The sequence below is a fragment of the Drosophila nasuta genome, chromosome 2L (assembly GCF_023558535.2).
Source record: "Drosophila nasuta strain 15112-1781.00 chromosome 2L, ASM2355853v1, whole genome shotgun sequence".
Taxonomy (NCBI): domain Eukaryota; kingdom Metazoa; phylum Arthropoda; class Insecta; order Diptera; family Drosophilidae; genus Drosophila; species Drosophila nasuta.
The window spans coordinates 5,169,372-5,184,051 of NC_083455.1; the positions used below are offsets into that span (position 1 = coordinate 5,169,372).

At 40.2% G+C, this 14,680-nt stretch overlaps 1 protein-coding gene across 3 annotated transcripts in view; it reads right to left on the reverse strand.

Annotated features, from left to right (window-relative positions):
* LOC132793610 (disintegrin and metalloproteinase domain-containing protein 10) overlaps positions 1 to 14,680 on the reverse strand; it is a 130,968-nt gene that overhangs the window by 3,605 nt on the left and 112,683 nt on the right. For 2 of the 3 annotated variants that reach the window (XR_009633134.1, XM_060803609.1), the window contains exons 6-11: positions 6,880 to 7,415; positions 4,546 to 4,701; positions 3,629 to 3,789; positions 3,333 to 3,567; positions 1,851 to 2,897; positions 5 to 578 (exon numbers count right to left, since the gene is read on the reverse strand). Coding sequence is in view for 2 of the 3 variants with exons in the window: in XM_060803609.1 (XP_060659592.1) it covers positions 5 to 578; positions 1,851 to 2,897; positions 3,333 to 3,567; positions 3,629 to 3,789; positions 4,546 to 4,701; positions 6,880 to 7,415 (2,709 nt within the window). In the remaining variant the exon portion in view is untranslated. The remainder of the gene's footprint in view (positions 1 to 4; positions 579 to 1,850; positions 2,898 to 3,332; positions 3,568 to 3,628; positions 3,790 to 4,545; positions 4,702 to 6,879; positions 7,416 to 14,680) is intronic. The other variant, XM_060803622.1, reaches the window with a different exon arrangement.

Genomic DNA, 14,680 nt, shown 5'->3' on the forward strand with positions numbered 1-14,680 from the left:
GCACCTTTCGGCGCATAAAACGCTTGTGGTTGTTGTTGTAGTTGTTGTTGCTGCGGTGAGAGTGCTTGTTGCTGCTGCTGCTGCTGTTGTTGCTGTGCATTGGCCTGCGGCAGCGGCAACGGCAGCTGTGCCCGAGCCACAACACCGCCGCTGCTGATGGCCGCCTGCACACCACCACCTATGGCACCCGCGCCTGCTCCCGCACCCGTTCCCGCACCCTGCTCGGCTCCATACCCAGAACGTGCTCCTCCAGTTGCCTGCGGCCGTCCACTGCTGCTGGGTCGCGTGCCACGCCCATCGCTGCGTCGTGCTTGGTTCGCCGCCGAGTTGCGACTCGCGTGGCTGCCGCCTGTGGGCAGTGGCACTATCGAGTGCCCCCCCTGATGACGATCCCATTCATGCGGATGCGCATTCTGATGATGATGCGCTCGTCCACCGCCGTGTCGACCAGCACCTCCACCCCCACCGCCCGCACCGCCACCCGACGAACCTCCTCCACCACGTGGATAGTGTTGCGCCTCGTGTGCTGGCGGTGGAATGCTGCGTGGTCCAGCGCCACGCTGATGCGGATGTCGTTGCTGTTGAGATATAAGATAAAAGGGCATTTAGTAAGATGAGTAGGAAAGTGTAGTGAGTAGAAACAATTATTCAGATTCATTCTTAGTGATCTTAATTACTATTTCCAATACTAACAAAGATAACTTAACAGTCGAATGTTAAGTCTACAAAAGTTTACATTAACAGAGGCTGCTAAAATGAGTAGAAAAGTGTAGTGAATAGAACAAATTATTCAGAATCATTCTTAGTGATCTTAATTACTTGAAATTACTAATTCAAATACATCTTAACTTCCAATGATAACAGTCAAATGTTAAGTCTAGAAAAGTTTACATTAACAGAGCTGTTAAGGTGCTGTAATTGAATTTCAGCTTGATTTTCCACAATTAAATGATTTGTTCATAAGTAAATTATCATAGATCATTCATATTATTTTTATTCTTTCGTCTACTAAGATCTGATCTTCAATATGTGAAAGTATTATTATATAAACTAGCAAAGATAACTTAACAGTCAAATGTTAAGTCTAAAAAAGTTTACATTAATAGAGCTGTTAAGGAGCTGTAATTGAACTACGGCTTAATTGACCATAAGTTAATTATTCGTACATATAATTATCAGAGATCATTTACATCACTTTCATTTTCATAAGATCTGATCTTCAATATGTGAAACTACTTTACTAGCAAATTTAACATAACAGTCGAATGTAAAGCCTCTTAATGGTAAATTGAAGGTAACACTGTTTTTTAGCAGTGTTCTTACATTTTAAAGGCGCACGTAGGGTACTAAAAAATTTAAATAAATATTGTCTAATACAAAAATTCAATAACAGCGCTAATATGATATATGTATTTCTTTTCTCATTTTGCTTTCATTAATAATAATCAAAAAAATATAACTTTTCCATTTGTTTTTTTGCTGTCCTGCCTTATTTTAGTATTTTCAAAAAATCTATAGTTATGGAATAAAGTATTTGTCTTTGTAATCTTAAAAGTTTGGTAAAGCCCTGAAGTGTTAATAAATGTTATAAACAAATTTCAAATGCAGTCATATCTAATAGGAAATTAGTAATAAATTATTTGCTAATTTTATATATAAAGCTGATGTAACTGTCCTGAAATATGCTAAAGTGACTTTTTAAGTCCGTGATAGTAAAAAGCCACTTAAATCATGATCATCAAACAAACGGACAACGAGATTTAAAAGATCACAGATACAATCTTCTGCTCTCTACCCATAATTCCTTGGGGCAAGAGGGGGTATTGCAACATGTTGCAAGGACTACTTACCATGCGTCGTATCGTGTTCATGGGCGCACGCAGTGTTTCACTGATGCGTCGAGCACGTCGCTTCTTCGGATTGGAGCTGGGCGTATGCACGGCACAGCACTTAATGAAGGCGCCCATGATGACAATGAATCCGACGCCCATCAACACCACCAGATACCAGTTGCCGGTGATCCACTCGGCGACTGTGAGCAGCGTCTCGCGATTGAGCAGCAGATTCTTTAGACGAACCAACGGACCGTCGGCGTCGACAGCTCGACACTTGAGGAACACATCGCAATAGCCCTGGAAGTTGTCGCACGGCGAACCAGGCTGCAGACTGATGCCACCTCGTTGAATGTTGTATTCGGCGGCAAATTCACTGGTGCTGCGACAGGTGGCAGTATCGTTGCCATCCTGACAGGCAAGTTCGCACAGTTTGCGCTTGTTGACGTGCGGCAAAGTGGACGAGGTGAGGAAACACTTGGTCATATTCCAGAGCAGACACGGTGAACCGCTGCACTCGCCGCGTATGCAAAGAGCGGTGCCATTGTTGCACATTGTCTTGTCATCGCGATGACGCGGCTCGGGACACTCGGCTGTGGTGCCATTGCAGGTGCTCGACCAGCTGCACTCCGTCTCCTCCTTGCACTTCTGATAGGCATGCGTGGGCACAAAGGTGCACGAGTTGGAGAGACAGCAGGGACCCTGCGATGGCGAGCATTGTGTCTTGGCACGTCGTTTGCAGCCCTTGGCACTCGAATTGAGCGATTGATCGTACTCGCTGATCAGCCTGGGATAGCAGCACTTATCCTTGCACTCCTCCTCGTTGAACCCACAATCACATTCCTCGCCCGATTCCACGATCTTGTTGCCACAGAACGCTCCCTCCGATGCCTTGAAGCAGTCTCGCTTTGAATTGCCCACGAGCACATCCAGCACATTGGAAATGTTGCGAATGGAGCATGGCGAGAATTTCGAATTGTTCGGACGATCTCCGGACGTGGCGCTGGCGAACATTATATAGTTGCCATTCAGTCCACCAGGTCGACATTCTTGTGGATAGTCGTGCTAAAATAAAATCAGATTATTGTTAATTGTAATGCAAATACTATATGTTATTTAAAGTATAGGATGGGAGATAAAGAGGAATAGATAAGTGTTTTAATGTTCAATTTAATTTGTATCATAGAAAGAGTAAGTATTCTAGTTTATAATTATAAAATAAAATAGAGTAAACAAAGTATTCTAGTCTATAATTATAAACTCTTTTTGCAAACATTATTTCTTAAATGTTCATTCAATTAAAATTAAAAATTACTGATTGTAATTATATTTGCGATATTTTGAATGAAAAGTTTATAAAATGAAAAATAAACGAATTGTTCCGGACTTTTCTAATTGCTGTAGGAGTTTTCTAATTTTATTTTACTTAGTGATACATTAAGTTCATAACTTAATTTCTTATAAATTTCTTGTTACGCTTTCTTATTACACCCTACTTACCGGTGATCCAAAATTGTGTCCAATCTCATGAGCCAACGTCAGCTGCGAGACTTTGGGAGGCACTCGACTGTTGTAGTTGACAAAGGTGATGATGCCAGTGTTTAATGAACGCTTTGTGCTCTGGTATTGTCCACCCACAGTCTCAGTGTAGGTTTTGTACTTCTCACAAATGCCACCCGAAGCACCTGATGCACTGGCCACCCAGGCCAAGCCCAAAGTACCGCCAGTGAAATCTCTGTCAAGGCAAGAGAAACAACGTCAAATCCTGGACAATTGAATACATCCATTCTACTTACCTGTATGTAAACACATAGGCCAGACAAAAGTCCGAGTGATCTTCTAGGGAGTGCAGATTCAAAAAATTTGATACGTCCATATGCTCGTTGCAGAATGCATTATGTGGTCCATTGTGGGAACTCCGACAGGCAGAGTCGTCGTCAATTTTGATACGTTGCACCTGGCGAATAAAAGCAAATATTAAAAAACTTCAAATACAGTTTCATGAGAAACGAAATAGTAATTAAATTGAAATATATATACTATAAAATACTAGAATAAAAGTTAAATTGACATTTTTGGAAATTTAATAAATGTATATGAGATTTATTCTCTTATTCGAAGAATCGATTTATAGTGAAAGTTAAATTGAGGTAAATGAAAAGCAGATACAAATTCTAACATTTAAAATTAGGAGTTTTCTATCAATTTAATTTAGAAGAGTTTTTGATAGATTTTAGGCATAAAAGAAAATCAAAATTGTGTTTTTAATGGTAAGTATCTTAGAATATATGAATATTATCTGTTTTTTAATAATTTTTATTAAACTTGATAAATTTTGATTGAATTTCTGGATTTAATAAAGCGTTCAAGAGTCGCTTATTTAAATCATATTTTGCACATTGATGCATTCCTTGACCGAAACGCCAGCTTTAAGGCCGCGTTAATAAACTCAACTGCCAACAACCAGCGAATGGCTTCCAACATAATTGTTTGGTTGTCTGAGGCTCAAGCGTCCTCCTGCCTTTACCCCTTTATCGTCATCATCATTGGGAAGAGGACGAGCTCTTTGTTCTTGGTCCATTGTTGGCGCAACGTTAACGCTGTTGGCAATTGCCGACCACAGGGGGCGCTGTTGTGCCAATTCAATTCACTTCGCTCCCCCGCACACGCACATACACACAGACACACACACAGACACGGACACAGCACTCACCTCAAAGCGTATGTTGCGATGCTCAGTGCGTCCATCGAACTTTGTGTTGCGGTAAATGTAATTAACGGCCGTCACATGATGTGCAATCAGCGATGTGATTTCCTCGCGGGTTTTCTCATCCACCTCGTACTTGTGATCCCGCCCATGACGATCATGCTGTAAGTACAAATTGTTTCAGTCAGTGTTGTAAATTAATTAACAAAAGCAAAAAAAAAAATCACGCAGTCGACTTTTAGGCGATGTGCGCGTAATAAAAATCTCAACCACAATGCCAATGCGCTTGACATTCGCAGCACACAGACGCCCCCGCAGGGGGTGTGGCAAACAAAGCAGCCAGACAAACAAGCGACCTCCTGAAACCCCATTTCTGAATTACCCCAATACACCCCAATACATACACACACACACACTCATACTGACGCACACAACAAGCACTCTTCAAATATATTTGTATAAAAATGCAAATTCAGCTAAAACCCGTCGAATATTTTTGCTGAAGTTTATTCGGTTTTATGCGCGCGTTGAGCGGGTGGCTTTGGGATTACCAACAGAGACAGAGAGAGAGAGAGGGGCAGGGTGACCGGGGGTCTATCATCGTACCGCTAACGGCAGTTTTTGGTTCCAAAATCAAAACGCCGTTGGGCGCAATGACAACAAAAAGCGAGAGAATAATGCATTCGGTCATTCGACAGTGACAAACTACCAGACACCCTCTACTCTTCAATTGCTATTAATAATAATTATTTAGTAGCTATTATTAATTATTATTTAATGATGATTTACATTTAAAGTAAACAAAAGCTGTGCACAAGTCGAATATACCCAGCAGTCTTTAAATTAGGGTATTAAAACGCGGCACGAACGCAACGGCGAACGAAACAAATGCGCGAATTATGCAAAACTCATTGCAAATAAACAGACAAAAAATTGGAGAAGAGAAGCGTGGAGACCAGAAAAAAGAGAGAAGAGGAGAGAGCAGCAGAGTGGAGAAATACATCGCGGGGCTGCAGGGCGACCCTGACGAGGATGTTGACGTCGACAACGTCGCGTACAATGCGAAAAAATGAACGTAAACATAAAGTGCGGCAAAAGAATTGCTTGCGAACGAGAAAGGATAGGAACGCGAGATAGCGAGTGGGAGCGAGAGAGACTGATAGGTAGGCAGACAGTGAAGAAGAGGGAGCTGGCAGACTATAACGGTTGATTGCATGCGCTGTAAGCAGCAAAGCAGGTCAGCTGATTGGATGATTGCTTTGAAGACGCCGCAAAGCAGGCAACACTCGAGCAAATTGTTGTTAGGTAGAAAAGAAAAACGAACTTTCGAACATCTGGGGTGAAAATTGTCGAGCGACCTATTTCGAGACTGAAGATGAATACGCGCTGGCAGTTCAAGAATAATTGAGAGCATCTTGAAAAATACTTTAAATGATTTCATGTATGCTAAACACTTCAGATTGGAGTTCAGGATGATTTCGAAATTAATTAAAGGCTCTTCAGTATGGTTGTCATAATTGTATGTGCTATCAAGATGATGTTTTAATATTAGAGTATCGAATATATTGTTAAAAATCGTCAAGTAATTTTTTTTTTACTTCAATTTGTTTGAATTAATAATAATTGAAAGATTGAAAGAAAGCATTAATAAAATATATTCAAGACGAATATCATTATGAATTTGCTAAAATTAAATATAGTAGTAAGAAAACTTAAGGATACTAATCTCTTTAACAAAAAACCCTTACTAGGAATGGAATTGCACAAAGTTTACATTACATAGTGAAATACGGTTTGTTGTGAAACTTTTTAAATTTCACGAAACTATTAAATTTTCAGTAGAAAAAGCGAGCGTAGCAACTCAAGAGCTAAACAACAATTTTCACTCAACGTAGCGCATCAGTCAATTTCTTTGGATGGTCGCCCTCACTCCAAAAAACAAAAACAAAAACAAAATACAGCTAAGGGAAAACATGGCGTCTGGCTGACTCCACGCGTGTCCCCCCTCCGTCGTCTCCTCTGCCGTATTCGCCTGTTGTCTGTTGCTTCCCGCTCCAACAAGACGAAAAAGAAAAAAAAGAGCGAGCTCGGCTTTTGTTTTATGCGCAGACCCAAAGTGAAGCGTTCGCTCGTAAAAAATTGCAAAATTCATGGATTTTGTTTTGTGTTTTTTAAGCCAACAAACAGCTCCCCTCAGTGCCACGCTCCTTATGCCAGCTGCTTCAGTTTTAATTTGGCGCACGAGCTAAGAGCTCACTGGACCATCCTCCCATATCCACACACCCACATACACACATACACAGAGTCAAGCACACTAACGTTCTCTTCAGTTGGACTTACATCAGCGATGCCTTCACGTATGTGGCGCCAAATCAATGGATCTGTTTGTATATAAAGCGAGCAGGTATTTTTGTTGTCCTCACGGCCACGTCCGGAGCCAGTTGAGCCAGAGCCACCACTCGAAGAGGAGCCAGAGCCACCACCGCCGCCTCCACCATCGCGTCCACCATTTCCACCGCTGGCACGACGCACTCGCTCATGGACATGGTCATGCCAATCGGCGACATTGGCTGCGGAGCCGAGACGTCGTCCGGTGGCTGGATCGTAGAATGCACCGTCGGCAAAGTTGGCTTCCTTCGTGTATTTTTGATGTGGAAATTTGAAATCATCATCGCCGCTGGCGTATTTCTTTGGTGGATGTTGTCGCTGATGCTGTTGCTGTGGGGCAGAGGCAACCTTTTTGTGTTGTTGTTGTTTCCGGTGCAGCTTTTGTACATCCTTTGACATCGGCACGGGAAGCTCCTCGACCGCTGAATTTTGTATATTCTCCATCCATTGTGAGACCTCTTCGGTAATTCCACAGCCGCCCACGTGACCTGCAAGAACAACACACAAAAAAAACAACACAACTTGAAGTTAATATGCTGAAGTTGAAGTTGAGTGAAAATAGACATTGAAAAAAATGTGTAAGCACGCTTTCATTTTAAGCAAATTAATGCTGATGCTGCAACATTCAGATTCACCTTCTCACTGAGAGCCAAATAATTTTATGCAAGAAAAAAACGAAAGAAGAGATGAGAAAAAAAAATGCACGCTGCATGGTAAAATTATTTATGGCGCACAAAATGAAAACCACGAAAATGTAATTAAAGAGCAAAACACACAGACAGAGAATGACGGAGAAAACCGAACCGAATGTGGGGGGACGACCACGATGGGAAAGGGGTATGTGGAGTGAGGTGGAAAGTAATGGAAACGATGCAAAAATGTTAATGCAAATGCCAAAGTCAAATGTTTGAAAACGCTTGAAACGAAATGCAGGCGAAAACCAAAAAAATGTATATACAAAGCAAAACAAATAACTTAATATATTATAAAAAAAAATTAAACAGAAAGTGTTGCATACTTTTTGCGGCTACTGCACTTTAAATTTAACACCCCGAAATATATATGTATATAGTAAGTATGAGCATAGCCTCAACAATTTTATTGTACTTTATTTTATTGCATTTTATTTTATAAACAACAGTTGCCAGCTGCCTCGGGGCAGAATGCAACCTTTTAAAAGCATTTTCTTCTTGGACAGCGGAAACCGTTAATAGCCCAGAGCCGGTAATGAAAATTTATTGTTTTATTGTTTAAGCACTGTTCAGTATTATTATTTTTTGTTTTTTTTTTTGCTTCTTTTTCTCCCATTTCCTGTTCTCATCTTTGTTTTTATCTTGACGCGTTTTGCACACGCCGTTTTCACACAACACCACAGCAATTGTCAACGGCGGCGGCGCCCAGGAATTTTTAAAAGCTGCCCACATTTTTATGGTCTCAGCAATTTACATTCATTTTACATATCATGTCCCGCCATATGGCCATGGATGTGGATGCTGCTGCTGCGTTGTGGGTCAGTAAGACAATGTTTGTCGGTTTACCTTCGAATTGAAAACACGATTTTTTCCTATGTGGAACACATCTTTTAAAGCTTGTTTTAAAATTTATTATATTAGAAGGCAACTTTTATCGAACTAGCAATGTTTAAATTAAGACCCGAAAAGGTATGTACTAGAATATAAATTTAGTTTTTTTCACGTTCTTCGTAGTTAAAATGAATGAATGGAAAGAGAATTGAAAATGAAATGCTATGCAAATACCGAATTAAATTTGAGCCATAAAGTTTATTATATGGCTTTTTAATACAGTCCAAATGAAACCCACATTTAATTCTCATTGATTGTCGAACAAAATGTAAGAGCTGCAAATAATCGAAATATTATTTAAGAAAAAATGTCCACTACGCAAATATTTTTTCGAAGGAACGTGTTCTTGGCTGATTACAGCTGGCTTTAAAGTACACATCCGAAAGTTTGTGTGACAAGCAGAAGTAGCTGATGCTGACGACGGGGCCCCATTAAGGATTCAGTGCACTTTTCATTAAAAACTTTTCGTCCTTCTTTCTTGACTCAGACTTTAATTCTTTGCCGCCACCGCTGCGTTGTTGTCCAGCTCCGACCAACTGTTAAAACTCATAACAGGCCACCCAGTTTCCACTGGCCCACTCAGCGACCGGGTTGGATTGGACTCAGGGGAGAGGTGGGGGAACAGAGGGGACTCTACTCTCGACACTCGATTCGAATTCGGACTTGGACCCAGGGCCATTCTTGTGCACATAGTTACACAGTGGCAACGGCAACATTGCAGCTTTCAGCTGTGCCATAAATTTTTATTTGGCTGCCTGCTATTGTGTCAAGCTTGGACGAGGGAGTTGTTGTTGCTGTTGTTGTTGTTGTTGTAGTTAGTGGTGTTGTTGCCATTATCATTACGTTTTTGCATTGCTCCCGCTCTGCGCGCTCCTCTCTTCTCCGCTTTTTCACTTCAAACAATGCACCGTTTGTCTTTATTATTTCTTTACAGCGTTGCCAAACTTCTATTCGGTTATGTGGCAACGCCGCAACGCCACGCGACCTATGCCAAAGTGCAAATTGTACGGCAGGTGTACTCACAGTGCACGGGGGAAAGGGGAAAGTTGCAACTGAAGCAGCCACTAAATACATAACACTCGACAAGCCAAGAATCCGACAGTGCGCAGCTTCCGCATTTTCTTTTCCGCTGCATCTCTTCCTTACTCCCTCTCTCTCTCTCTCTCTTTGTCTTCCTCTCTGCCCTGCCAGCCCCAAAGCCCTGCATTTCCTTGGGGTGTAATTTGCATTTCAAAGGCAGCTATCCCTACATGCCCAGGCTCTTAGCGCAAATACCCTGTAAATGGGTTAAAGGGTTAAATCGACAGGAGAACAAATTTTCAAATTCCGATGACATTGATCAACTAATAGATTAAGGAATGTTATCTCTCTCTATTAAATGGATTTTATTTTAAATTGGAACTATTTTATAGAGGAATGTTACCCCTAAAATTAATATGGCTTAATGAAAAGAAAGAAACTAATATGACTAATAAAAATGTTTGAATTGTCAAATTTTATTTTAGTTTAGTATTAAATTTTGCTAAATAGCTTTAAGCATAAATTATTCAACTTTTTCACAGGGCATCATTTATGTGCCACACAATTTCGCTCCACTTAGCATTTGCCACTTGTGCCCTCGGTGCGGTTCTTTGTGTGCCGCGGCATTTACATTTTGTGGAAAGGGCTTTGGGCTTTGGCTTTGGTTTTTATTTTGGAAGGGTTTGAGGAAGCTCCCTCCCTCTGTCGGCCCATCTTACTCCAATGACCCGTTTTTATTTCATTTTCAGTTTTGTTGCTGTTGTTGCAGCAGCGCCTTTACTTTCTTTTTTCTCTCGTTGGTTTTTAGGGCAGCTTTGTTGCAGTGGCAGCACCTCGCACTCTTCCCTAACTCTCTTCAGTCATCCCTTCTTTGGAAAGGGATTGCATTCAATCGCGCTTATCTGATGTGTTTGCCTGGACGTAGCTGCTGCCAGCCTTTGTCAAGATGTTGTCTGATTTTCGGTCTTTATGCTGCGCGCGCTTCTTCTTTGAGTGCGCCACTCGAGAGGGAGCCAAACAGAATCCCTCCTCACTCCCTCCCTCTCTCGGGCTGTCACTGTCTCTCATTCTTGCTTAATGTGTGTGAGTGACATTTCTGCATTTGAAGTTATCTCTCTCGCTCTTTGTGAGCGAGTGTATGTGTATGTCTGTGTGTGTGGGTTCAACGAAGTCGCACCATTTCAATCAACAGCTGTTGAAGGAGTCGTCGTCGTCGTTGTCGTCGTCGTCGTCTTCTGCACATTTCATTTTTCCAATTTCTCTCTCTGCCACTCAAGCGTTTGCTTTGTGCCTTTTCGTTGGCACTGGCTTCATTTGCCGCGACAACGTTGCCCTGTCACACATACCAACAGTCTCACTTAACTCCGAACCCCTCTCTGCCTGCTGCTTCACTCTCCACCCTCTCACTCTTTCTCTAGCGATCTAAAGCTGCCCAGAGCGACACAGCGACACTTCAATCATATTTTGCTGCACAGCCATTGAGATTTCTTCACAAAGATTAAAGTGCACTTTGGTGTTATCTTTGCCTGCAGTCAGTTCGACACCCAATTCAACCCTATACCGCAGTCTGCACCCATTACTCCCCCTTTCGTCCCTCTAGCAACTTGCACTTGTACAAGATTCTTGCTTTTTTTTACTTGCCTTTGGTATTTCGTTTTGCTTTCTTGTTGCTCCAATTGCACAAAAGCCACGCGCCCGACTTATGAATTTTACAACTTCCCGTTTGCCAGCTCAGAGGCCAGCTTAGGGTTTGTCGTCCTCCCTTTTTGCTTGGCTGCTGCCATGGGATTTCAACAACAGCAACAACAGTAACATCAACAACAACAACAGCAAAAGCAAAAGCAACAGCAGCTATCAGGGCAAAGAGACAAACGGCGCTCAGACATGCAAGCGGCTTTTATGAAGGCGGAGTTAACCTACTCCTTCTCCCCTTCTCCACCTTCTTCACCTCTCTGCCCCAATCCCTCCGACTCCCGCCCGCCTCTCGTGCCATTCGGGCCACTTGTGACCTCTGCAAGATGCGCAGCAAAAAATGAAAAATAATCCCAAATTCAATTGCAAATGAAATTGAGGGCGAAAGGCGCCCACAACACACTACAAGAAAGAGAACAAAAAAAAAAAAACAAGAACGAGAAGAAAAGAAAAGAAATAAATATATATGTATCCGCATTCCATATAGCGAATCCCCAAAAGACCAAACCAGACGCTTTTTCACAATTTTGACGCTTAAAAAATACAAAAAAGCGTTAAACAGAAATAACAAGTGCCGCATGAAACGAATCTTAAATACGCTTTGAATTAAATGTAAGTGAAAAGAGTTTTTAGTAACTTCTTTTTAGTACTTATTATATCCATTTCGTTTTATTATATTTTTCAGAGACAGCGAAGATTAATCAAAAAATTATTGAGCTACAATAAATAAAAAGCAAATGATTCTCTTCACAAAATATTTGATGTATTTTCAACATTCCGTTTTAAAATTAAATTGTTTTTAAATGCTGTCCCTTAAACGCTTTTTAAGCTTCTCTTAAAAACCAATATGCTTTTGCCCAAAACTTCTTATTTTTTATTTCTTCGAAATGTTGTAAGTACGAATGTAATAAAAAATTGAATAGCATACAACAGGGGGCGCCACATGTCGCAAATGCGCCAAGCAAAGTTTGAGGGCGTCTACATTAAATGGGCGTGGCATGTAAGAGCGTTTTAAGCGTATTTGCGAATGCTCTTGGCGTGTTTGTATATACATGTGTATGTGTGTGTGTGTGTTTGTGTGCGTGGGTGTGTGTTTGTAAATACATTACATACAATTTTCAGTAATTTGCTTTTATTTTGCAAATGATTTGATTATTTCATTCATGTTCTGTTGCTCCTTTTGTTTCATTTCGCCTTTGTTTATTCATCGTCTTTGCCGTCATCTTCATCTTCATCTTCATCTTCATCTTCATCATCGTCAAACGTCAGTGTCAACGTCATTTGCCAGCCTTAATTTGTTTACTTTTGCAACTGTTGTTGCCTTATGTTATTATTTGTTTTAATTAAAAAATGTTTTAATTTTCTCAGCCTTTGTGTGAGTTGAGCTTTCATGATTGGGTGCTGCGGGGGATTGAGCTTTAAATGCCCGACTGGATAAGCAGCTTATGATGCAAGACGCTTTATACTATAGTCTGCTGCTATAGTACATATGGGGGCTTTGCTTAAGTAGCTTTCGAGTGCAGAAGAACTCAGCACACATAAACACACACATATGCTCATTAACAATCAACTCAATTTCCGTGTTCTGCTCAAATTATTTACTCATTAGCTAGCTTAGTTACGTCTTAAAGGCCTCTAATTGCCTTCGGATTCGCATGTTTCCTAATTCCATTTGGTATCGATAAGCAAAAATAAAGCTGATTTAAAAATATTGCAAATATTTTACAAAATACTTTAAAAATATTAACTTTTTATTTAATATAGAATCATATTTTCAAAACAATTTTTAAATATGTAGTATATCGCAAGCAAATACATTAATTTTAGTGTTGTGTAAACATTGTCAAATATACTGAATGAGTTAGTTACTAAGTTGTTTCCACTATTCTTTTCGTTCATCTTTAATTTTTGACTATAATTACTTGTTAGTTAATTTTGAACTCGCTTTCTTAACTTATTATCTATTATTTGCATAAATGTATTTTCTATTTTCACATAAAATTGGTAAGGCACAAAGTAAATTTGCACAATCCATTTTAAACGAGACTTAACGTTCATGCCACTAAAATAAGTGTTGCCATATCAGTTAAAATAGATAAATTATAATAAAAGACAGTCGAACGACTAATCAAAATTGGAACATGTTAATAAGAACTAACTCAACATAAAAAGTAAACAAGAATGAGCTAGAAATAAAAAGTGAGCAAGAACGAACTAAAGATCAAAAGAGAACAGGAACGAACTAGAGATCAAAAGGGAGCATCTGAAGATGAACGAACAAAATTGAACAACTGAACAAAAAGAACCATGAAGGTGAACTGATTCAGTTGGTTCATTTTACTGTTCGTTCGTTCGTTCGAAGGAACTTTGTGATTTATAATTCGTTCAATAAAGAAATCTCAAAGATTTAATGGCCTGAATAATTAAAATAAGCAAATCTCCGCCAGCTGATGACTAGATTCTCATATATACACATATGTTATCGGATTCAGTGGCTTTCTACGATTATTATATTCATATTTTGTGGGCATGTTCTATGAGTGTTTGCCAGAAGAGAAGTGAAGGGAACATGAGGACGAAGGTGCCGGCAGCTATAGCTCTTCCTGTCGTCGTCACCTGCGCTTCAACACTTGCACATAAAGCCAGCCAGCCAACCGACGCAACACACTCCTCACAATCCTCTCCACTTCAGTCAACTCACAAAAGCCACTTGGCCAAGTCCCAAAGTATGAAAATTACGCATTTTGGCAGCGTCCGACGCGGGTGTAGACCAACAACAACAACGACACCAACAACAACAACAGCAACAAATACGTCGGACACGTGGTCAGACAGTCGTTTCTGGCGACAGCTTCGCTTTCCGCATACAAATTAGTTTTTGCGGCTCAGTCTCTGGACTGGCTGCCTTCCGGACTTCTCTTCTCTTCGCTTCTCTTCTCTCCTCTTCCTTTTTCAGTGCGATACTTTACGCGCCGGCATCTGTTTTGTTTTTATTATTTTTATATTTTCTTTTTCTCTCTTTTTTTGCCCTTGCCTTTGCAGCTTGAAAGACATTAATATTAAATACATAGAGATACAAACTCTTACATATGCATTAGTTCTTATGTAAATGTGGTAAACACAAGTCCGACAGACACACTTTGGAATATATCTATCATCTATGTTCTCAGGCAAAGCTGGAGATGAGCTGTTTACAATTACAGATTACGTGGGATTATAACATTTAAATTGAGAAATAGAGTGCGGCGTTCTAGAATTTTGTTTAACAATTTCTATATTTAAATGATTTACAATGAGAAAAAATGAGTTGTACAATTACATTCAATACTAATGAAATATAAAATTATACTTGACTGAAGATTCGCATTAAAAATATATATTTTATCCATATATCATAAAAAAGGAAGTTTTTTAAACAAATTTTAATGAATTTAAATACGAAATATTGAATTGACTAA